This window comes from Macrosteles quadrilineatus, unplaced genomic scaffold, assembly GCF_028750875.1.
Source record: "Macrosteles quadrilineatus isolate MER2022 unplaced genomic scaffold, UCM_ALF_1.0 Scaffold_2__2_contigs__length_208266976, whole genome shotgun sequence".
Classification (NCBI taxonomy): domain Eukaryota; kingdom Metazoa; phylum Arthropoda; class Insecta; order Hemiptera; family Cicadellidae; genus Macrosteles; species Macrosteles quadrilineatus.
In genome coordinates, this window is record NW_026542595.1 from 180,010,367 (window position 1) to 180,035,966 (window position 25,600).

The following is a 25,600-nucleotide window of genomic DNA, read 5'->3' on the forward strand; positions in this document are numbered from 1 at the left end:
GGTCCAAGTGGAAGTGGGAAGACGGTTGTAATTTATAACTTAATTGTAAGAAAGGAAGGATTAAAATTTACAAACTTATATTTAATATCTAAATCTTTGGAACAAGAAAAATATAAAAAAATAATTGAAATATTTAGTTTGTGTGATGAAGTGAAATTACACAAGTTTACTGACTGTGAAATCACACCAAATGATGTAAAATCACAGTCAGTTGTTGTATTTGATGACATAAATAGTCCAAATATTACACAATTTTTCTCAATGGGTCGACATAAAAATATTAACTGTTTTTACTTGTGTCAATCTTACAGCAAAGTACACAAACATTTACGTGATAATGTAAATTTCCTAATATTATTTAAACAAGATGATTTAAATTTAAAACATGTATATCACAATCATGTTGGTAATGACTTTTCATTTGACCAATTTAAAAATCTCTGTCATCAATGTTGGGATAAAACTAAATACGGCTTTCTCGTAATAGACAAAGAAAGGCCAAAGAATAATGGCAAATATAGATTTATGTTTGACCAATTCTATCAAGAGGATGGTAAGGGTAAATAAATGAAAGATTGGAGTTTTTTAACATTTGTATTTATTATATATCTACACATTTTGAACATCAATTTTATAATGACCAAATGCAAGAGTGTTGATCCCATCTTCCAGAATAAACCTCTTGTCATCGTCAAAGGATAGTACTTTTTTATTCATGGTTAAGGTTTGAAGATGATGATTTATAGATTTAATTCTTGTCACATTCTCATAGTAATCTTGCCCAGTTGCAAGGCAGTTCAAATAATGTTGATGTCTGAGGAGATGTTTAACAGTGGCACCATCAGCTCCTTTAGCTTTCTTCACCTCTAAAGCTTGCTTGTCTTCTTCATATAACCATTTTAGAGGAATGTAAGAATATAACTTTGGTCTTAAACCACAATATTCATACATAATATGACCACCTAATTCATCTTTAAACTTTCCAGTGACTTTTTTATTTTTATCAGAGTATAAGAAATGGTCTTTACTATATCCAGAGGTATCAAAATAGTATAAGTCACATTCTATTTCCTTGTAAAAGTCCTCTGTAACTATAGCATACATTAATGAATCTGTATCTGTCATTAGAAATATTTTATTCTTAAATTTTGACATATAATTATAGTGGAAATCATACATTATTACTTTACTGATATCCAAAATGGTCATTCCTAAATATATTGGTTTATTAAACTTTACAACTAATTTATTTAAATGTGTAGCATGTAAATTGTTATCAAACTTTTTGCTACAGTCAAACCTTGGATTAGTGACATATTTTGTTAATAGTGACTCATCCTCGAGATATATATCACGAAACTTGCGTTGATTCATGATTGTTCGACCAAAGAGACTATTATTTAACAATTTATAAAAGTCTTTTTCAAAATCAGTTTTAGCACATTTGCGTTTTTCAATATTAAAATTAATGTAGGGTGCAAGCCATTTAGACTGTCTAAATTTTAAAATTCTATGGTATTTTGTTACAATCAAACCCAATTCCTCATATTTTTGTAATGCTTTATAATGTAAAATATATTTAGTTTTGTCATTTAAATTTGGTATTAATTTTCCATTCATTTTCTCTGGTGCTAATGGATAGTCATTATGTAAATCATGTAAGCTTTTATCATATTTTAAATCAACTTCTAAAATGTATCCAAACTCATCATTTTGATTATATTTGTAGTCTATCTCATTCGACCAACAAAATCCATCCATAGGTAGCGGCTCGCACATCGCTGTTGAGTATAGCGAGTTACAATCTAAATATATTAAATAGACACTCTCTTGATTAGGATCATAGTGTTCACCCATATATCTATTATTTGCTTTAGCGTAACGTGTAGAAATCATACTGACTCCTCCTCGAATCGCACTTTCTATGAACAAATGCATGTCAATATCTTTGAATAATTGTAATTTTATTCCTGTCATTCTAAGACAGGCCTCCCATGTAAGTCCAGGAAGTGAATACATATGTACAGGGTCAAGTTTGTAATCTTTTAAACACAGGTCTCTAAATGTCTCAAACACATCAGCCAGTAGCAATACATCTGTTTTAAGATATAAATCATGATATTCTTGTAAATTATTTATATTAAAATGGGTCCATACATTTTTAGCATGTTCATATTCATTGGGAGAGATATGTTCTTTAGTTATAGAACTGTAAAATGTTTCAATTGGGGGTAGAGACTCTGCGAACTTATCTGGTCCCGTCATATATTCATAGGGATATACACCTTTACGTTGTAGTAGTGGATTTTGTATGAATCTAAATGTGTTCAAATTGGAAGCCAATTTATATAATGGAAGGGACAGAAAGTTGTATGAATCTAAAAATACTAAATCATCAACAGAGAATGATATATATTTTTCCATATCTTTAGCTATACAATTAATTTTACGATTATTAAATTTTCCCAAATGTTGCATTATTATGTGACCATCATAATTTTTCAAGTTATGGAAGAATGCTGGTATTTTCTTCTTTACTTTATAATTTAAATTACAATCATTGTGGGCAGCTCCACGGTATTGGCCAGAGGAATGGCAATGATCTCTCACCCGATCAAAATATAGGGGCTTTTCACAAATATGACAATGTGTTGAGTTTTGGAAAGATACCTCTTGCTCAGGGGTCATTTGAAGAGGAATATATATTGCCATTTGATTTTTAATATAATCATAAGTCTGAAATAATCTTTCAAAAAACACATCCATAACATTTGTGCCACTGTACAACTCTTCAGAAATAATTTTTGAATCTTTTACTACGACAAATGCAAATCCCGATGGAATATGTATATTTAGAGTTTATAAAGCATTCAAAATCTGCATAAATTACATATGGGGCTTTAAGTTGATATTTATAGTTTTTAAATTGTAATGTATCTTGTTTAGACATTTCCACTCGTTGAGCATCAAAGTTTTTACAATATGTTGCATGACGTTCTAATATATCATTAGTGTAAAAATGTTGCAAACACAACTTACAAAAATGCTTCTTATGGTCATCTTTCGTAGAGTGGAACATTAACTTATCAAAATCACGAATTAAACAGTAATGTGATTTACGACCTTCTTGCAATAATAATAAATCAATGTGAATATTACTATTTAGTTTGGTTGTTCTTAATGGATATATAAATTTATCATATTCAACCCCAAATACATTAATACTTATATCATTCTGTGTTTCAAATTTATCCATATCAGATATTTTCACAGGATACTTTATGTTTGTCATATTCAACTGACTTTCATAGGGTACATAATTAGAAACCCTTTCAGCATTGTTTGCATACCTTGGATGTAAAGCTGCTAAAATCGACCAAAGAAAGCATCTATTGTCAGAATTCTTTATATTTAAAACAGCATGTTTTGATTGAATACTTTTTGGTGTGGGGATATATGACTTTGGAGTTAGGGGTTTATACTTGTAAACATGCAACTGCCAATATTTAGTATGGTCATATATCCATCCACTGCCTTGGGCTTGATATTTGTGTATGGAAGCATCAATCTTTGAAAGTGCATTTTCAATTTGAGGTTTTAAATCTCTCTTCTCAATAGTTAAGGTAGTAAGACTTCGAAAATCTGCTATACATTCTTTTTCATTAACTAATTTACCATTTTGATCCATTGAATATTTTATAAATTTGATTCTCCTAACTAAAGTCCATTTTATCGGTAGAGGACAAGACTTGAGATTATTTTCAAGTTCAGCTCTAATCGATTCACCCACAAATTTAATCATTGTGTATGGACATTTCATGCAAGAATTAACATGTCTTTTGAAATGTCCAACAACATTTTTCTTACAGAAATTACAAGTCTTGTGACTTTGTAATATATGTGATTTTAGAGTCATGTTACTATCACAGATTAAATTACAAACTTTGCACAGTTTCACCTTCATTTGATGAATTACCTTGTAGTGACGAATCATATTACTTTTGGTGGAGAGCGACACGGAGCAGTGTTGACAGGTGGGCCTCATTTTTATATACAACAACAAAAATTTGTGTCACTTCTATTTATAGACTTTTCGAAAATTTCAAAATTTTGGAAATTTTAAAAATTTTCAGCTAGAAATTAAAAATTTGTAAAAATTACTTCAACAGATCCAAGACTGGCAAGGAGCAAGCCCAAGTGAGTGACGTTTTCACCACGTCACCACTAGAGGCAAGAAACAACCATGAGTCAGGAGCATGCCCACGCCATGAGCCGAGTTCGCACATACATGATTTTGAAATAGAAATATAATATATCAACTGGAAAGGGGAATGGTAGATGTACTAGCAATTGTGCATGGGGCAGAGGGGAGTGGTGATGGGGGAGGGGGGAGGGGGGAGAGTTGGTCCAAAAACCCCCACGCCTAAAGTCACAAATAAAACGGCAGCGACAATCTGATTATTGAAATTCAACACGGTGTTGCTCCTGCTCCATCAAATATATATTAAATCCAAAACAATCAAGTAAAATATCGTGTACACATGGTGGGGTGCTATGGTACAATTGGGGGTTGCTCCTGCTCCTGAGCCAGTGAATAGCGTTTTTACACTACTATACTATGGGACAGTTGGAGGGGTGCACGTGCTCCTGGTTCATTGAATAGTGTTATTACATAGAAATATATATATTTAAACCAAAACAGATACACAATAAACTGTACACATGATGGGGTGCTATGGTACAATTGGGGGTTGCACCGCCTCCTGAGCCAGTGAATAGCGTTTTTACACTACTATACATATACACATGTATGGGTCAATATATGAAATAATTAGCTTTTTTTAGCTTAATACTGAATATATATATACAGAATAAGTAAAAAATAAGGTTTGACAATTATATAAGGATATATAGGCAAAGATCAGGATTTTAGATTTGGTGGCCAAAAAATGATCCCCATGTTATTCTTATGGGAAAAAACGCCTAAAGTGAGGTAAAACCGGTAGTTCTCCACTACTCGCATATCTGTACTTGGACTTAACTAAGGTGTCAAGCTTTTTTACTCTTTTTCCAATTACTTCTCATAGGCTATATCAACTAACTTAAGCTTATTAGTCCATCGTCGTTGACTATGCTAAAAATAATCAACACATTGGTTAGTTTTGCATGTCGTTGGGCCAGTTTGGTACAAGGTCGTTTGGTGATACCGCTTATCATATACACGCTGTTACGGGTGAATAGTCAGCGTCACAGTTGTAGTAACGTGTTCTCAAAGTTATAAACATCGACTTTAAAGTGAAATATCGGTGCAATTTGTTGTGTTATCGCCCCACAATGTAATAAAGTTCATTATACACGATGTATCTTATCGCGCATGCTGATAACATCCTTATTGGCGCACGTTACATTACATTGTTGTAGGACTCTAGCGCAGTTGTGTTTTTATATACATTGCACATATGTAGTTATAGTTGTAAAAATACGTTACACTCGTCATTCTGAATTTCTGCAGTACAATTGGCTATAAACAAACCCTACTTTGTGGTTTATAGCCAAAAACCTGTACTAATGACAAGTAATCATTGTTTAATCGTTCTCCAAGTCGTTTACAATCGTCGCATTTTAAAAGCTTTTATAAAGGTTGCTGACTTGTTCTGATAGCGAATCGTTTTCTGGCTCAAGAGGTAAGTTGTTGGACTGATTGCGCTCACACTGCGTGAAAGTAATAGACATAGACCTTGTACACATGGGAGCGTTGCAACGCGCGTTACGTGTCGTGCGTTGCAACGCGCATCCTAGAAACACAGCAATCAAATGGGTGCGTACACATGCAGCGCCAGTGCTTCGGCCAACGCGCGTTGCAACGCGCGCCTCAGAGGTTCATCGTGCAACGCGCGCTAGCGGCGCGTCTCGAGTTACGAAGGTTCTAATGGGACCGTACACATGTAAGCGGTGTAACGCGCGTTTTGGAGTAGAGGGAAGTAGGATTTTTGTATGTTTACTGAGTACTTCTATATACAAAACCATATGGTAATTACAAAGTTCTCTTCTGTTGAAATCCAATCCCTAACAATGCTTTCACAAGGTGCTAGACAGACTTTAACTTTCGTTAAATGAAGCAATTAGCATGCTTTAGTATTTAAAAGCTAACGTTCATATCCTCGATTAGGTTACAAAGTAAGAAAAGAAAAAAAAACATACGAGCTAAACTTTCTTGTAAAGAGTGTCCTTAGGGAATTTTCCCCAACGCAATTACCCGGGACCGCTTTACTTTTTTTCATTTTGATGTCCACAAAGGCAAAAAACATCATGAATTTAATATTTTATAATTGAAATGTTAAATTGAGCTGCAACGAGGGTATTTTGTTTTGTTTTCCTTTTTTTATCTATAGTACAACTCCCTTACAAAAGAAAACTACCTTTTAGACTTTTATTGCTATGCCGAGACATGCCATGAGAAAAAATTGCTCAAACGCGCGTTGCAACGCTGTCATGTGTACGCAAAAGCTTATATGAAGCGCGTTACAACGCGCGTTGCAACGCTCCCATGTGTACGTAGCCTAGAGAGACCGTCTCGACATTTTCCAACACCATTAGTAAAGAACAAAGTTCTTGTCAAAGGGTTTTTTACTTATCGCCATGGAAAAGGTTTGAAAAACGGTATTCAGGCGGAAATATCGAGCCACTGGGCTAGACTATTTATGGCGAACATGTCTCCGGAATCGATGCAAACAAGACAGACGCAGAGTCTTGATACAGATTTTACCATACAGGCTATACAGTGTGGTAGAAAAGTCCCGGAACGGTTAAATATTTTAAAATATAATACAGATAGAGCTACAATACTTGGTACAAAGTTACAGGGCATAAAACTCTATTTTAACACATATTCAGTGATCCAATAACTCTTCAGGGGGACGGCCCACAAGGAGTCGGAAGAAAATCTTAAATGGAAGCATAGGTGAATATGCACATCAAATTAAAGGTCTTTTTTAGTAGAATACAATGCCGCAAACCGCACTTCAAAAGGTTGATCCTGCGCAAAATGACAGTTGTTCAAAGATTCATTTAATTTACATCGCTATTATACGCTACTATACTCCTCAGGGGGCACACAGCCCTAGGAATCGGAAGAAAATTGTTAACGTAAGCATAGGTCGATATGCACATCAAATTAAAGGTCTTCACTAGTAGATTACGATGCCGTAAATTCAAGCTCAAAAGAATGCCTGAGTAAAAAATGGCAGTAGTTCAAAGATTCAAAATGGCGGATTCAAGAAATCTTTGAACATCTGCCATTTTGCGCAGGATCGACCCTTTGAAGTGCGGTTTGCGGCATTGTATTCTACTAAAAAAGACCTTTAATGTGATGTGCATATTGACTTATGCTTCCGTTTAAAATTTTCTTCCGACTCCTTGTGGGCCGTCCCCCTGAAGAGTTATCAGATCACTGAATATGTGTTAAAATAGAGTTTTATGCCCTGTAACTTTGTACCAAGTATTGTAGCTCTATCTGCATTATATTTTAAAATATTTAATCGTTCCGGGACTTTTCTACCACACTGTATAGCTTATTGTATGCGTACTGTATTGTGGCAGGCATGGTGCTATACTCGCGGTTATGTACTTGTCTTGTTATGCTCTAGAGAATAGTGTAATCGTGCCATTGTGTCTCTTTCCGGTTCATATATTGTCAATGTTTTTTCTCACCTGCGGATAGGGTCAGATTTCAAACACGAAGTGTCATAGATAAAAGCAATGTTTTTACCAATAAGTTACCAAAATTAATTACCAACACATAGAATACTCGCGAGAAACTGTTGTTTTACTTGTTGGAGTGTTGGACCGTGTTGCATACCAAGTAGGCCGAGTAGTAGTGTAGAGCTCACGAGTACATTGTACTGTATGTACAATGGAGTGGTTATGAATGGATTGGGGATGCCGGATGTGGAATATGAATGAGAATTACTGCAACAGAATAGGAATACGCCAGACCATAGCACCATAGCGTGTATACAGTGCGTGTATTTGTAGGGTAGGTACTGGTGGCCCTAGGAGAAATAAACCGAGCGTCCCCGCCCCTTATGTGGAATTTCCTCATAATTGCGACAAACTCGTGAACATCTCCCGCGGTTTTTCGTTTAACAACTTTATTTTACAAAACGCTGCGACCCCATTGCTTGTGGCCTACCGCGGCCTAGTGGTAAATCCTAGTGGCTCACATTAATTAGGGTGAAATATTACTATTTGTAACCCGCATAAACAAATAACGTTGGGAAAATAATAATAACACCTGAAATGTTGAAATCTGCTTTCCTACTTATGAAAAAGAAACGCAAAAAAGTAATTTGCGCGATTAATTTAGGTGGCGGCGCTTCCCTTATGGCTTCTGCCCCGTGATTGACTGCTCAAAATATTGTGTATAGACTAGACGAATGCATTTTGCCATGAAGCTAATAGTATAGCATTTTACAGTATCATGTAGTCAATGTCAACACAGAAGCGGCAGAAGCCTCACGTAATGCGACACTCTGTTACGATAATGTTTAGTCCACAAGTCGCTTCATAGATGGCGTTGAGATCGCCAATGCGGTGTTGCCATATCGCTTCTTGGCCGACTGGGAGAATTTCTCTCGCCGAGTACCTTGTTTATTCCTCCCTCTTTATTATAATGTACAAAGTACAAACGCATTATCACAATGTATAAAGTGGCAGTAGATGTAGGTGTAGTGATGTCAACATCCGGTATCGCACTGGCGGATGCGGACCTTGGAATCCGGCGCCGCCCTACAGTGTGTACCAGCATCACAATGGAACGTCCTTCAATTTGTATCTAATGGACTATCTAATCGAACGTAGTAAACGCTATAGTCAATGTGAACGGACGTTTGTTGTGGAAACGGGGATTAGTGAAGTATAACGTCTAGAAATTAATTACAAATACCGTATGGCCTACCCAAAATCTTTCTTATGGAATAATAAAAATAGAGGTCGTCCAGTGGTCGAAAACTCGTCCAAAAATATGTAATGTGCAGACTTCTCTAATTTCACCCTACGCTGTAGATAAAACATGTGATTGGAATTTCTTCCATTAGTTTTGATTTTCTGTTTATATTGTGTTGTTATTTCGTCACCAGCATGGCAACCCATAAGGTCCATGATAATATTTAAAATTTTCAAATAACTTATTGTGGTTATTTTTTTTAGCTTATTTTAATTTATGAAGGGATTCTGCACATCTACAGAAGAATATCTTTCCAATAGTATGCATAGATTTTCCCTGCGATGCAAACAAGCTGAGAAAAAAGGTTTTAAAGAAACATGCTTGTCTTTTAAAATATACAGTAGATAGATAAGGAGGTTCTCTGTAACATCCCTATTTCGCACATCCTACTTATAGCCCAGGCACTTTAGGTAAAAAAATAGAACAAATTAATAACTAGCTGATTTTTGGTGTGGTGTTAGTATGTCATTAGGTAAGTATTTTCTGAAAATTCCCCTCACTTCCTCCGCTTGCTTCACCCAGTAAGGGCTAGAAAGGGTCTAAGTGACGTAAAAATACAACAATATTTATTGAGTGACACCAGTGTCACCGATTTTAGTGGTTTTAGCCTTAAATCATTCAGAATGAAAGTGGTCATGCTAAAGAATTGCCGCAACAATAATTCATAACAATTTAAGGCGTTTTATTTTATATATATATATATTTTTTTAAATATATATAAAAAATAAATAAAAGTCTTTCATCATTTGTAAGATATGTAATATTGGACTTTCTTTACCTTAGTTTTTTTAATCTTACAACAATATACAACAATATACAACTAATATATACAAATATACAACAATATACAAATATACAACTAATACTCACATATCAACAAATAAAAAAATAGCTAAGATAAGTTAATGGTTTTTTCTGCACATTTTAGAAAAGTACGGATCAGTCTCTCGGGGCGAATTTCAACCCGTCCAAAACAAAGCATTTTCTTTACCTACATTCAATCTTTCTTGTAACTACAATCCCGCATCAACATGTTCATCATCCTACAGAGATGTGGGAGGTCCATTGGCGCAGCCTCCAAAACAGCGGCTACACATGGCAGAACAAGTTGAGTTTAGATGCCTCTTCTCTTGATAAACAATCTGTCGATGGATGAACAGATGAGTAATATTTTAATTTTCTAATGTCTTCCCTAATAATCTGGGCAACCTCTTCAACTATTTTCGTGCGCTTGGTCTCCAAATTCGTCATTCTATCAGCGTTCCACGACCCCCGTAATAGTTTGTGAGAAGTATCACTCAACGTTACAACTGTTACATACCACCAAAGTCGAAAATGTAATTTTCTCCCCAAAATGCTCGGATAGCTTCCTTACTAAGTATTATGAACTGTAAATTTCCCTTCCTGGTAAAAATTCTTCCATTTTTTCTAATAGCTCAGTGACGCTAAACTGGGATTCGTCGTTATTTTTCAATGTAACAACATAATGTTAAAAATGCATCTCTTGTAGTGACGTCTTCCGGTCTACCTACACCTTTTTCTGATGGGTTTCTAAAAAATGTTGAATAACAGTCACGGCAATACTTTGCTTGGGCGGATACTAAATCTCCAACACTATTCAGGATAAAATCAACTGACCCCATTCATATTTACGTTCTATAGCAGGTTTCTTGACGGAGTTTAATATTGATAGGGTACGCAGTTCATGCACAACCCTTCTATATTTTTGTGGGAGTTTTGTACTGGCTTAGTTTAAGGCATCTTTGCCACAAAACAAACAGTAAACTTTAATGTCAAACACCTAATCAATGCTTGAACGAGAGAGAGAGACGACTAGGGCCCTCATCTGCGTCTGAACAGGACGAATCAGATGACTGACGCTGCGACGCAATTAGCTGCAGCAATGGACGATGGTCGTGTATACTACGTTTGACACTTCATGGACCTTTAAGGATGTTTTACCTTCCTAAATATGTCGAACGTTGTCCCCACGCTCTTCACTGGCATGTAAAAGAGCAGGGATACCAGGGGGACGATATTTTGTCAAGTTCCCTGCTTCGAGAAGGCTCTCTCCACACAAGATGCAGCTTTCCATGACACCAAGCGAAAAATGCGTAGCTTCAAAACTGTATTTTAATTCAAGCATAATAATAATAACTGTATTTTAGTTCAATTATTATGACGTTTGTGTGAAAAATAGACTTAAGTGATGATCCACGCCATTTTCCACTTGTCAACAATCACAACACATATATTATGCAAAATTGTTGTATTACTTATTCACATCGCAAATTGTAAATGAACAATTGTACCACGAGTCTTCTAAAACAACATCAAACATAATTATGTTGTTAGAAAATTTCCCCTATAGGGAATAAGCTATTACCGTAGTACTCATGGTAAGCAAAAAAAAAAAAATAAATAAATAAAAAATAAATAGGCAAACATTTGTTTTTACCCTTTTTGACCCTAAAACTTAAAATTAAGCATTTTCTTTCCAAAACATTTAGTAGAGCTTAAAATAACAAATAATTAAGTATATTGAAGCGTTATTATGCGCCTAATGGTTACGGAGAAAATTCCAAAAAAACTGTAAATTTAAAATTCCCATGTTATTCTTATGTAGAATAAGTGAACTGTTGAAGTTTGCTTGTTTATAATCATATTTTGATCAAATTTGGAAAATGGATTCATTTCATACTAAACTATTAACATTTTACAAAAAAAAAACACCTTTTTACCCTCCCTGAGGCAGCAAACCTAAATACCATGTTGTTTAAATAAGGAATAATTGTGATTTTTTTTAAGGGAACATTTTAGTGTAAATCCAAATCAGGCAAATGGAAATTTGCTTAGTCTGCAGGTTTGCTTCGGTGGGGGTATTTTACGTATAAAGATGTGTACGTACTTAATAACAGGTGTGTAAACATTGTTGGGCAAACATTTTTTTCAGAACTGCCAACCCAAAATATCCAAACTTGAATTTTTCAACACCCTGTAGTTTTTATGATTCATTTTTTCGTATCCATGGATATGAGGGTTTTTAATATTATTATTTACTAGCATTCTTTATGTGAGTTTATTTATTAACTAGACCATTTTAAGTTAGTAAACGAAAAATGAAATAGTCAAAAATGTGCGAAGGACTCATACGCTGCGGATCGGTGCTCTTAACTTACTACAGTATCTATATTTTGGTCTAACTATGCCCATCCAAAATCACACTAATGATTTATATAATTGTTTCCTTGATTTTAAAATTTTCTTGAATATATTTTACGACAGATAACAAATAATAAGTTGGGTTAGTAGCTGTCAAAAACTGAAATTCTCAGCAAATACGCTTTAAATAACCTAAAATTTACTATAAAAATTAAAGTATATAAAATAAAACGCCCTAAAGTGCTATGAATTATTGTTGCGGCAATTCTTTAGCATGACCACTTTCATTCTGAATGATTTAAGGCTAAAACCACTAAAATCGGTGACACTGGTGTCACTCAATAAATATTTTTGTATTTTTACGTCACTTAGACCCTTTCTAGCCCTTACTGGGTGAAGCAAGCGGAGGAAGTGAGGGGAACTTTCAGAAAATACTTACCTAATGACATACTAACACCATACCAAAAATTAGCTAGTTATTAATTTGTTCTATTTTAGGGCATTATTTTTTCTAAAATTCCTGGGCTATTAACCGATTTGTTACGATTGAGGTGCAATTGTAAAGCTAGCGGAGTGGTGAATTGTAGTCTAACTAAAAAGGTCATTACATACTTCGTTTCTTCGTCCCTCGGGCTTGATTATTTCAAAGTAAATTTCCAATGACGCTAAAGGACTTTCTTTATAATATAACGGCTTTAATTAGTGTTAATTGTATTTCAACAGCTTGTCCTTCAGTTGTTTAACTACCGAGGTCATATTTTTAAGGAGACATTGTAGTGTAAATCCAATCGGCAAATGGAAATTCGCTTAGTCTGCAGGTTTGCCGCGACGGGGATATTATTAAGTTTTGATGTAGTTTTTATTTACCGAATGACTGTCTGAAGAACCCTTTTTTTGCCTTGCAAACAGGTTTGTAACCCTGGTGAGATGTGTAATTTGCGTGTTTTTTATTAGTTTCACACAATATCTTTTACTTTGACATACTCTTTACTTGGTTCCATTAGTCATTCTGGCCATTGTAGATTTTAACATTAGTTTTTTTTTACGTCTAATATTTTTTTGACAATAACAAAATGGAATATAAAAAAATCTATCTATTTTACACCAAGCAAGACTATACAAATAATTATTTTTACTCATTTTCTGTTACTTTTTAGCAGTACATGTATAATGCCTTAAATCTTGTACAAACATATACCTGTCTTGTTTTCAAATGCTGGGTTACGTTGTAACATAGTTTATTGATCATGGAAAATATTAAATTTCTTTGCAAACAAATCACACACAACAGAGTATACAAAACCTATAGAAAAATGTAGCAAGACAACACATGCATGCTTATTTCATCAGGCATAAATTTTGGCTGACAAGTGAAATGGGATTAATACGCCATCAATTTTAAACCACTGTAATTTGAAAGCAAATAATTGCATTTTTTGTCATTGAATTCAAGGCAGTATACAAAATATAATAACAATATTTACTATATCATCCATTCCCATTGGTCCCAGTCATGTATGGGTTGTGTTTTTCCATGGTCACTGAGACCAGCTGATCAGCTGGGAGGACCGTTGTTTGGTCCTGTTCTGACAGGAATGCAGACATCCTGTAACCTGTAATGCTGCTCCTGGATTGCACATTGCATAACCAGTTTGCCCTTTGCTCACTTCCTGCAATTATATATAATTTACTGCAATCTCAGCGGCTTCTGGCTTTGTTCTGGAGATGAGACGGATTATTATTAGTTTGAAATAGAGGAGTATCTTCCCTGTAGCAGCAAACCTAAGTACTCATTAAGAATAATGTAAATCTGAAAGGGAGGACTATGGTGGAAATCCAGCCAGGTAAATGGAAATTTGTGTAGTCTGCAGGTTTGCTGCGGAGGGGGTATTCTATTTATCAAAGAGCTATCCAACGCTATCACAGCCCCAGCCATTATGCATGCCGGATGTGTAACTAACCTTGTCCAAGGCCTTTTAACAATCACAAACATCATTAACTAACTTACTGTACAAAACCTGTGAACAAGTTTCATGTTGACTGTGAACTGTGTGCCTTTTGGTGATACAGTACTTGACAGATTGGATGGTTGTAAATTTGAATTTTGACTCATTTCACTTTTGAAAAGAAGCTATTACCTTTGACAAGGTTCTGTGGTTGGTTGGACCTCTCTGAGAGATCATTGAATCATTTGTAATTTGAGGTACAAACACCATTTGTACAGATTTAGAGGGGTTTGTGTTTCCATTAATTTACAAACTCAAGTAAAAATGCATAGCCAAGTCAACGTGCTTACTTTGAATTACAAAGGCTGTTAGCTTTTTCTTGATAAAGCTTTGAAATAGATTATTATGACACACACTAGTGCATTAGTATTGTGTACACAAGCTATACAACTGGGTAGATAAGTGGTAATTCAGTAGGTTACCTACTGGTTTGGTCATGAGATAATTTATTTTTGTAAAAAAATACAACCGACTTCAAACGCTCTAAAAAGAATGAAATAATTTCAATAAAGTAAACTTTTGTATTAGGCAAGCTCACGTATTTCAAGTCGGCGCGGCTCAAACTGCAAATATGATTGAAATTAAATATTGTGTGTGTATTTCGAAAATCAATAAATAATTGTAGCTGGATAACATAAATATATAAAAAAACATACTGAACTAATTTGTTTATATATTAAAGGAAATATTTTCTTGTATTTTATGTTTACTTCAGAATAAGTACATTATGAAATTAACACACACAAATGTTCTATATGAATAGGAAAATAATTTAGTTTGATATTATGATAGGGAAAAGAAGCTAGTTTAGTATTAAAACGTTACTTTTCCAAGTTAGAAACATTGAAATGCGTTATAATCTTTTTAAAGATACTCGTTAATACCACTATAATGCCGATCTCTGATTACGGTAATAAAATAACTCTTAACTAATAACTATGAAAAAGACATGCAGATTAACACCTTTAGTTATAGATAGTCACCAGCAATATGGACACCCTCTTTCAATTTTGTATCAAAAATCATCATGGAGCCGCGCCGACTTAAAATACGTGAGCTTGCCTAATACAAAAGTTTACTTTATTGAAATTATTTCATTCTTTTTAGAGCGTTTGAAGTCGGTTGTATTTTTTTACAAAAATAAATTATTTCATGATTTTTAGTGACTGTATAATTTTTTATATATTAATTATTTGAGGATTTTTGATAAGCAAAACTGTTTGACACAATCAAAAGTTCCACAGAACAATCATTATTTTAAAACTGCTTGAGTCACCTGTTCAGGTTACATAATCAATGGGTATGAAAATAAACATTTTTAGATATTCCTTAAGAAAGAAAGAGTTGTCCATTACATTAGGCCTAGTGAAAAACTAATTGTCTTTTCTAGATACATTGAAATGTCAGACATAATCGTTTCCTGCAATCGGTGTACTTCTACATTATAAAAAGAAATACAGTAACGTCTCAAGCCTTTTGAACAATATGAAAGTTATTCCTCAGCTACCAGCACTAAAAATCTCTCAAAAGTGGAAAATTGGTCGTTAACACGTATAGTACCTTTGGAAAATATTATATGAAAGATTGGTTCAGCTAAAAGTGGTGTAAGTCATGTAGGGGGTTTTGTTTGCTTAAGATATAGCCTAGTCGAAATTGCAAATCATCTTCCTCTAGGACTTTCCGAAGCAGGCATAATAGTATTGATATGTTATAGTAACTGGGTGTAGAGAATATTAATAAACATTCCACATCTGCAAATGAAAAATGTATATGAAAGATTGGTTCAGCTGAAAGTGGTGCAAGCCATGTAGGTGGTTTTGTTTGATCAAGATATAGCCTAGTCAAAATTGCAAATCATCTTCCTCTAGGACCTTCCGAAGCAGGCATAATAGTATTGATATGATATAGTAACTGGGTAGAGAATATCAATAAACATTTCACATCTGCAAATGCATGTTTAGTAATTAAAATATTTAACACTTTTAAGACAATTGACGATTATGCACTGTCACACTTCTTAGGTCGTGTAAGGAATAATTGCATTAAATTTATATTTAGACCTGTTTAACGAATGCTTTGGTTTTCACAATACACCTTTATTTGCCAATATCATACAGCTATTCACTGAAACATATATGTTTTTGTAACTCAGAATATTCAATACTAAAAACAGAATTACTGTATACACAAATCAGGTCAAACGTTAAAATACATTTTTTATAGTAACCAAAACAAAATTCATTTTTCTCAATGTAATTCATTTAGGCTCCATGGCAAGAAATAGTTTATTGATCAACTAGCTGTGTACCCGTTCTACGCACGGGGATCTTATAATATTCAGTTGAAACCTTCTTATATAAAGAACAGCAGTTGGTTTGCATATTTTAAGATATGCTGGCCAAACTATTATACATAGCTTCATTTTATGTTGTTTTTTGTTGTTCCGGATCGGTATGACAATCAATAAAAGGTTAAATTACCTCTGTGTCTGCCGGTCGATCCTATAACGGTAGGCTTACTTTTATTTTTACTATCTGATCTCGTTTGCATGGCTCAATCACGTCCTGGTTGAAGTTCGTTCGCTACGCTCACTCACCTGTATGTTGGAGCTCGTTCGCTGCGCTCACTTTCCTTCAGGTTAGCTCGTTCGCTACGCTCACTTGCCTTCAGGTTAGCTCGTTCGCTACGCTCACTCGCCTCCAGGTTGCAAATTAGCTGTTGTCATAAATGTAAAAGAAATAATAGTGCTAGTGCTGCACCCTGTTGGTAATCCTTGTAACTTTAATGCTATTGAACATCACAGAACAGAACCAACTTGTTTAATTGAAACAGCTGTTAAGATTCAATAATTTCATTTCTCATAAGGTTAACATGGGCTTCCAGAAATTCCACGTCAAAAATCGACAAAAACTTGATTTTCAAGGGTTTACTGTTAAATATCTAACTGTCTCATATTCGATGAAATACGTCTAAAACCATCTCATATATGTATAGTATTTGGAAAATAAGTTTCAGGCGGGACAGTGCTATAGTTATTGAGGAGTAGTTGTAATAAAGTGCGTATTTTAGCGTTACCAAGAGAATGACAGATAGACAGACAGACAGACAGACAGACAGAAATTGAGATAAGGTTTGATTCGGTTTCTCTGACCTATGAAATGTAAAAATAACCAAAAAGTTCATTATTCTAAGCAATGTACAGACAAAACTCTAATTTTATTTATATAGATATGAAGAAACTGTTTCATGAAGAATTGTCTGTAGCTTCATTTAAATGGTTTCAACTAACAGCTGTAGGAATGTTATTATTATTTATTGCCTTCTCTGCACAAATGTAAACAATCTGCACAAATGTAAACAAAATAAATGTTGAATATTTAAGGTTTTCAGAATCTTTCACCGAAACAAATATTATACTTAAACATAATATATAAGGTACCAAATAGAAACTCTCCTGGTTATTTTGGTGGTGGAACCACACTGATCTGTAAAAGAATCCCAGAGAAATTGGTGAACATACATAGAAAAAAAAAAAACATCGCCACAGACAAATTGAGAACCTCCTCCTTTTGTTGGTAGTGGGGAAGTCGGTTAAAAAAGTCAGCTTTATTTGATGGTTCATAAGTGGACCAGCTGTCCTCCATCATTGGAATTTTAATAAATGGTCAGCTGATCTTACTGGACTTAGTAACTCATTCATTCTATACACCTCCTTCGCTCATCTTACCAAGTTGTCTCATTGTAAATCTTATTAAATCTTATATAATCTATGTGTTTCAATCTGTTACAAAGTTTAAAACAAATCAAATTAGAAAATAATTGGAAAATATAGTAAGAGTAAGATCTCTTTAACTCGACAATTTGTGGAGGTTGTTCGGTTTGGGGGTTGTGGAGTTATCCAGAACATTAAAAATTTTAATGAGTTTAATGAATTAATTCATAACAGACTAGTTTTACATAAAAATTTTGAGTATTTTTACATTATCAAGTAAACAATCTTATAAGAAATGAAAGGAAAGAAAACTTGAAAGGTCAAATACAATAGTAAGACAAAGCCAGCTAGTCTTACGACCTGTCAGCTGTTGACTGTCAAGTTAGTGAGATATTACTGTAGAAACAATGTATGATGGCTGCCAACAAGTAATTTTCATAGGGAAGCAAACTGGTTTCATCAATCAGGAAAAGATTCCCCCATTTTTGTTTGTTATTGTATTACAGTACACACTTAATCTATATATAGGGTGTCCCACGAAGGGGGTTAAACGTTTGATTTTATATTACGTGCCCATTCATGCACCGAACCTTTTTAAACTTTACACAGTTTACAAAGTAGGTTCTAAAAATATTCTGGAAAAATTTCAACTCCCTAACCTTAGTAGAAACAAAATGGCGGCTTATTGACAAATTTACCAATGTGCTTTCTATAAAAACTACTTTCATGATTTATTATTAGTTATTTATTTATTATTATTATTTATTAGTTATTTGATTAATTTTTAGTTTTCCATTTGGCTATGTTCTAATTTTTTCTTGTTTTAAAGTCATATTGCCCTGGAAAGTAACAATAAAAATATTTTATAAAACCAAAAATACCCTTTTTAATGTTTTAAAGTAACTTTTTCAATATGCCGCCATTTTGTTTCTACTAAGGTTAGGGAGTTGAAATTTTTCCAGAATATTTTTAAAACCTACCTTGTAAACTGTGTAAAGTTTCAAAAAGTTCGGTGCATGAATGGGCGCGTAATATAAAATCAAACGTTTAAACCCCTTCGTGGGACACCATATAAAATCCAATGTATGTTTGTTTGTATGTATGTATGTTTGTCCTTTATGGATTCCGAAACCGCTCGACAGATTGTAATGGAACTTTCAGGCATTATTAAGCATTATTTAGGATGGTTTGTGTGAAGTTTGGTGCAGATCCGTCAAAAGGGCTCCGCCCCAGTGGCTCTTGAGTTTCCCATGTTAACCTTATGAGTACTCATATTTAAATGGAATTAAAGATTCTTAACAGCTGGTTCAACTAAAGAATTTAATTCTGTGATGTTCAATAGCATTAAAAAGTTAATAGGTTTACCAACAGGGTGCAGCACTATTATTTTTTCAATTTATGACAACAGCTAATTTGCAACCAAAAGGTGAGTGAGCGTAGCGAACGAACTTCAACCTGGAGGTTAGTTAGCATAGCGAACGAGCTAACCTGAAGGCAAGTGAGTGCAGCGAACGAGCTCCAACCTAAAGGTGAGTGAGCGTAGCGAACGAACTTCAACCAAGGCGTGATTGAGCCATGGGAACGTGCTCATCTTGAAAGTGAACGAGCATTTGACATAAAACCACATTAGGACAGGACGACGTCTGTCGGGCCAGCTAGTGATTATATAAACTACACAGATATATTTTGGACTCGTTAAGCTGTCCATACCGGTAACCATACACAGCCTTATTTATTTTATTATTTTGTCAGAATAATATTTGTAGGTGCTATATCTAAACATTTTCTAAATGTGTTTATTTTTCCAGATGACATGATTGAGACGGAAAATGAATCAATACGGGAGAGAGTATCAGACTTGGAGAAGAAGGTGCTGGAGCAAGGAGATGAGATTGTGTGTCTGAGGTCAACTTTGGCCGATGTTCTGCGGAGACTCAATCAGCTGGAGGGGTCTCGGCCCGTCACTACACCACTCAAGAATGGCTCTCTCAGAGGTAGTTGTTGAAGTCATTGGTATTTCTGTAGAGAAAATCACAATGTTTTGAAGAAAAGAAATCCAAACTCCTCAAATGTTTATAGATGTTATGCCAAGCGGAGGAAAATATCCTTCCGCAACAAACCATCTGCAGACTAAATTAATTTCCATTTGCCTTATTGGATGTTTACTATTTAGAATATTTAGGCGGTTTTATGTGAAGAAATCTATCCCCTCCACTTGACTCTTACCTTTAAAATAATAGCTCAACAGCTGATTAAGCAGCATACAATATACAAAAAAAGTAAAAGGGAACTTCCCCTCAAACCGCCTAAATATTGTTAACGAAGTATAAAATATTTCCTCAATAATGACAGATTTATTCCCCTTTTTTAATGAAAGTAAATACAAAATACTCTAACATTACTTAAAACACATATTTACACTTATCATGTTAACTCACAAGACGGTAAAAAAGATGGTAAGTGGTGATCGATTTTCATTGGACACTCCAATCATCATCAGACCCTATGCTGAATCTTTTCATAACATGAGTTTCAATTATTTCTTAAATTTTCTACTACAAGGAAGGTGATAAAGTGTGTCTTTTAGTAAAATGATGAGAGTTTGCCTATCAATTAGCAAGCAAACGAGATTTTATGGAAAAACTAAAGATCAGCTTTTCAATTTTCCTTTCAACAAATCCTTCCACCCTAATTCTATGTTTCTGTTTCAGCTGTGGGTAATCACACAGTCTCACACAACAACCACACAGTGCTTGGCTCACAGAAGGACCTGCGCTACAGACCCAACCCTTCCCCTGACACTAACAGTAACAAGGAGCCGGTGAGACGAGTGCCGAGCTATCAGACGCCTTCATCTCTCCCACAGAGGTAGTGTACTGCGGCCTAATTGTTAGAAAACATAGGGAGACTAATGAGTTTATTGTATGGTTATATAACACTGTGCATTTGTGTATTACCGATACATATTCAATCAATATATAAGGGCTGTTCGGAGAGTGACTTCCGTTTTTCTATAAAACAGAAGTAGAAAAAACTTTTATTATACACATCTTAAAACTATGTCTTTCCTCTACTTTCGATATAGTTTCCTTGGACATTTAAACACTTATAATATCTGTGGACTAACTTTGAAATTCCCTCTAAAAAAATCCCCCGCCAGTGTCTTCAGCGATCCCGTGACTGCATCTTTTAGTTCCTCATCATCGTCAAATCGCTGGGAGCCAAGGCATTTTTTCATGTGATTGAAGAGGTGGTAGGCGCTTGGAGCCAAGTCTGGGCTATATGGAGGATGCGAAAAAACATCACATTTGAACTGGTCCAAAAGGTTCTTGGTTTTCTGGGCAGTTTGAGGAGTGGTTCTTCAGAGTTTCAACGTACGAATCCTTATTGATTGTTGCACCACATTCCATAAATTCAACCAGCAGCCCCTTTGGAGTCCCAAAACACAGATGCCATGAATTTTTTTAAATCTTGCCGGGCTTTTGTTGGTTTGTGTGGCGATACCATTTGACCCCAAAACTTTGACTATACTTTGGTCTCAAGATTCACGTTCTTGACCGAGGTTTCATCGCCAGTCACAATTTTGTTAAAACAAGTTTCTCCTTTCTTGTTGTATTAAGACAAAAAGTCCAGAGCCGAGGTCATTCGTTGTGTCTTGTGGTTCTCCAAAAGGATTTTCGGGACACACCGAGCACAGTATTTATGGTAACATTACCTGTCAGTCACAACTTCGTACAGAACAGTCCTGGAAATTTATGGGCACTCGTCCTAAAGTTTTGAGATGGTAAATCGTTGGTTGTCACGAATCTTTGCCTTGATTTTCTGAACCAGTTCATCACTGACCACAGATGGCCTTCATCATTTTTTTTATTTCTTCATCATGCACATTCGTTTGGACATTTTTAAACAAGCTACCCCATTCCTGAACAACTCCTTCACTCATTATTTTAGGTCCATACACAGCACTAAGTTCTCTACGAATAGCTGTTGGCAAATACTGTTAAGCTACAAAAACCGAATCACAGCATGCACCTCACACTTGGTGGGATTTTTGTTTGCAGTACTCATTTTGACTAGCGACGGCAAAAAAACTAGAGCTCAGACGACCTTTACACCACCACGGCTGGAGCAGGCGCTAGAATGGCGGCACTACCCCCTACACTTCCTGCGTGAGAAGTAAACGGAGGTTATTTTCCGAACTGCCCTTGTATTTACCCTCAAAATAGGCGCTATCATTGACTTTTAGCCTTTCAGGTACAACTGGATACAGACTTTTGAGCAATCTGAATAATCGTTGGCCTAATTGCCAAAGTTATGTAAACTTGTTATTGTCTTAAAAAGATAGCCCAGAGGCCAGAAACTTGAATTTTAACAGATAATTGGTTTATTTTATTTTTATAATTTGGTTAAATGATACCCAGTCACCTCAATAAGCAGTTTAAAGTCTTATTCTAAACAATCAGTTTATTTAACGAGTGTTTGGACTATTAGCAATTTATTTTTTTCTAAGGGACTGTTTTGTTGTTGACACACTGTTATTTTTGGTTTGCATGCTTATCAGTTAATGTATTTTTGGTTTTAGTTGCACTATTATAATTTGTTTTACAGATTACACAAGAATTTTGGTTCTCTGCGAACACTCAGCAGATTGCACCAGGATACCCAGAGTTCTTTGAGAAGGTTTCTTGAGTTATTATTACAGCTTTTTGCTGCATTTGCCAAACTGTGAAATAAGAAAACGTGTTGACAGCTTTGGTTTTTGGTGTCAGTCTTTTAATGTTTTTCCGTATTGTTTGCAGCTTGAGTGTCAATAATCAAAAGCAATCATACAAACATGTTGCTTTTAGTTTTTGTCAGTGTGCAAGTTTTTTTCTGAATTTGTGAGTAAATTCCATGTAAGAGTAAGAAACTGGTTGAATTTGTTTATTACACGAATTTTATTCACACCAAGAACCTGTTTTAAGGGTACACTATGAGAAGTTAGAATTTGTTGAAGGGGTGGTTTTTGAGAACTACATAAATTGTCACACAATTGCCACAAATAAGAACATTACTACAAATTCAATCAATCTCTGTTTGAATTTAATAATCTTATTGCTGGATATATGTTTTTTTTTTTTTTTTTACTAACCAGAATATTCAGTGTTTTTACTGTTTTACTATTCTAAATATTTCATTTCTAGCAAACGATTTTGTCAACGCATTTTGTTACAAAATCTTAGAAAACCTAGGTTTGTTGTTACAGTTGGTATAAACATGGCTATTTTCCAAGGCCTGTTTGTATAGGGATCTCGAGGTGTATATAGGCATCCATTGTAATTTGGATTATTTTTTTTCTGTATTAGGAAATATTTGTTAAAATCAAGCTTCAATAAAATATAACTCACTTAGTTGCAAATGCACAATTAATTGATTATTTGATTAACTAAATAGTAGACTTAGGCTTCGGTAGATATTTGCATTTTTACTTATGGGAAAAATATAATATATAGAAATAATTGTTTTTTGATTTAAATAGAACCGATATTGTTTTCCTAAAATATTAGTCGATCTGACTCAGGTAACTTCATAGTTCCTGAACTAGCTGTTGTTTTTGATGGGCACTCGCTCGATTCTTTTCCATATGTAAATGTGTATTTTGTCTAGTAAAGAAGTGGATCGTTTTTATTGTGTGTTTTATGTGACTTTGCAACTTAAGCTTATTTTGTTGCATTTTGCTGTTAAAAAGGTGGACAGTTTAGATATAGTGTTATTGGTGTATAAATAATTGTAAAAATTATGTATTGTATTTGATAATTTTTTTATTCTTGTTTGGAGGAACATAAACCCATATAAAAAGTAATAACATATTCTTTTTGGTTCTTTTCAGCGTTAACTTTAAGTAAAGCTTAAACAGATAAATTTTAGCTAAGAAATAGTTTTCACCGTATTACTAAACTGGAATGTGAACCACTCTGAAATACTTAAGTTTCCTAAACCTCTACAGCTAATTATGATCTCGCTTTTAATTTAGTTTCGGTGAACTAATATTATTTGTACCTTTTAATTTTGGTACTGCTATACATTTTTGGTTGGTACACATTTTTGTTGGGTTCATGTAGACATTTTTAAATTTTGACTACTGTGGTACAATTTAACTCTGTTGTTGTGAACTTATGTCTTAAGCCATTTGATAAGTTGTGCCCTCCAGGTTTGAATGAGCTGTATATGAGCAACATGTTTATAGCCGATAGCCACTTCAAGTTAAAATCCCAAGCTGCGTAATCCTCCGAGGGAGAACAAAACATGTTAACTGACTGTTAAGTACCAAAATTATGCTGAACGCAGCACTGCTATCGATCTATATTTAATTCTATTTGTCTATGCTAGTGGGGTCTGTGCAACTGTTGTTTTGTTTTTATCTCTGAGATCGGATAGCTTGACTTAACCTGACTGGCTGATGTCATTGTATGATGAGGTGATCAAAGTCTTTGTTCCAGAAGAGTGGTCCACTACCAGTCCACGGGGTCGCTACACTCAGACTCTCCCAGCTCCAGCAGTGTGTCGCCTGTCCCCACCTCTCCCTCTCCCTCTCCCACTCGCCCCTCGGCCAAGACACCCCCAGCCACACACCCACACACCCCCTCTGGCAGTCTGTTTCTCAGCAAACGATGGAGCTCTACGGGAGACTTCAACAGTGTCAACAGTCCTTCTCACAGTTCTAGGTATGTTTGGTAAAAAACATAGGTTAGGATCGGTTGTTTAGAAAATAATGCCTGGAAGTAGTAAAATTTTGGTCAGAACCCATGTTGTAGATTCATTGGCGGTTATTAAGGGGTCTTGGAGGACGGCCACCCCTCCACTTTTAGGGGGCTCTAAAAACTAACCCCATGCCTCTGAGTGGTTTTTGCCTTCCCCTCTTACTTGCAATGGTCAAATGCCGCTATGGGGTGTATTATGCAAATGCAGGTTTAGGTGTTTTTTATAAATAATCTGTCAAACATCAAAACATTTTGACGGTGAGGAGTAGTAAACATACGGAGTCCTGAAAATATTTTCATATGGCTATATAACCCAATGTTCCCATAACTGCATTAGAACATTTTTCTTAATCTTCGCATTGTGTCTGTCTAATTTATCTAACACTCATACACCTCGCATTTATAAGTAGGGCAATAACTTTCTGCAAGCTCTGACACTTCCTGGTTTCAATACTGCTTCTCTCTTGCCTTTTGAAATAGCTACTTGCTGTTCACCAAACAATAAAACAACAAGTATCCAGGATTCTACTTTGGGATCAGGCCATCTAGTCGGGTCACTTTCCCTAGTGACAGGGATAGAGCACCCTTGTAATTGTGCTTTAGTCATTTGTAGTGAATCATCTTGTATTGCGAGAGGAGTGGACTCGTAGTCCAAGCAGGTCAACCGAAGCTTATTGTGCATGGAGATGTGAATAATCGTATAATCCAGACCCTGCTCACTTATACAGCTCGCGAGTTATGAGTTTGTAGTAGATAATTTTGTAGAAAGCATATAATGTATGTTTGTACAGTAGTTGCATCTGATGTGGGCAAATAAAGTATTCTCAGAAGAAACCTAGCTTTTTGACCCCTGTAGGTGAAGTTAACGTTGTCTACGACCTTAACTCATTTTTCTACTCTAAGCTAAATAAGAACGCAGGTTGATTTTAGGGGCGGGCATTAATTGCGCCAACTGACCTGAGTCAGGTAGTCGGGC

General features: G+C 35.0%; 1 protein-coding gene across 9 annotated transcripts in view; it reads left to right on the forward strand.

The window, feature by feature from the left end:
- The window catches only part of LOC128985748 (echinoderm microtubule-associated protein-like 2), a 115,410-nt gene that overhangs the window by 59,130 nt on the left and 30,680 nt on the right, over window positions 1-25,600 (forward strand). For 7 of the 9 annotated variants that reach the window (XM_054405585.1, XM_054405593.1, XM_054405586.1 and 4 more), the window contains exons 3-6: window positions 19,693-19,878; window positions 20,596-20,752; window positions 22,493-22,564; window positions 24,364-24,588. In XM_054405585.1, coding sequence (XP_054261560.1) covers window positions 19,693-19,878; window positions 20,596-20,752; window positions 22,493-22,564; window positions 24,364-24,588 — 640 coding nt within the window. The remainder of the gene's footprint in view (window positions 1-19,692; window positions 19,879-20,595; window positions 20,753-22,492; window positions 22,565-24,363; window positions 24,589-25,600) is intronic. The other 2 variants (XM_054405591.1, XM_054405592.1) reach the window with 2 other exon arrangements.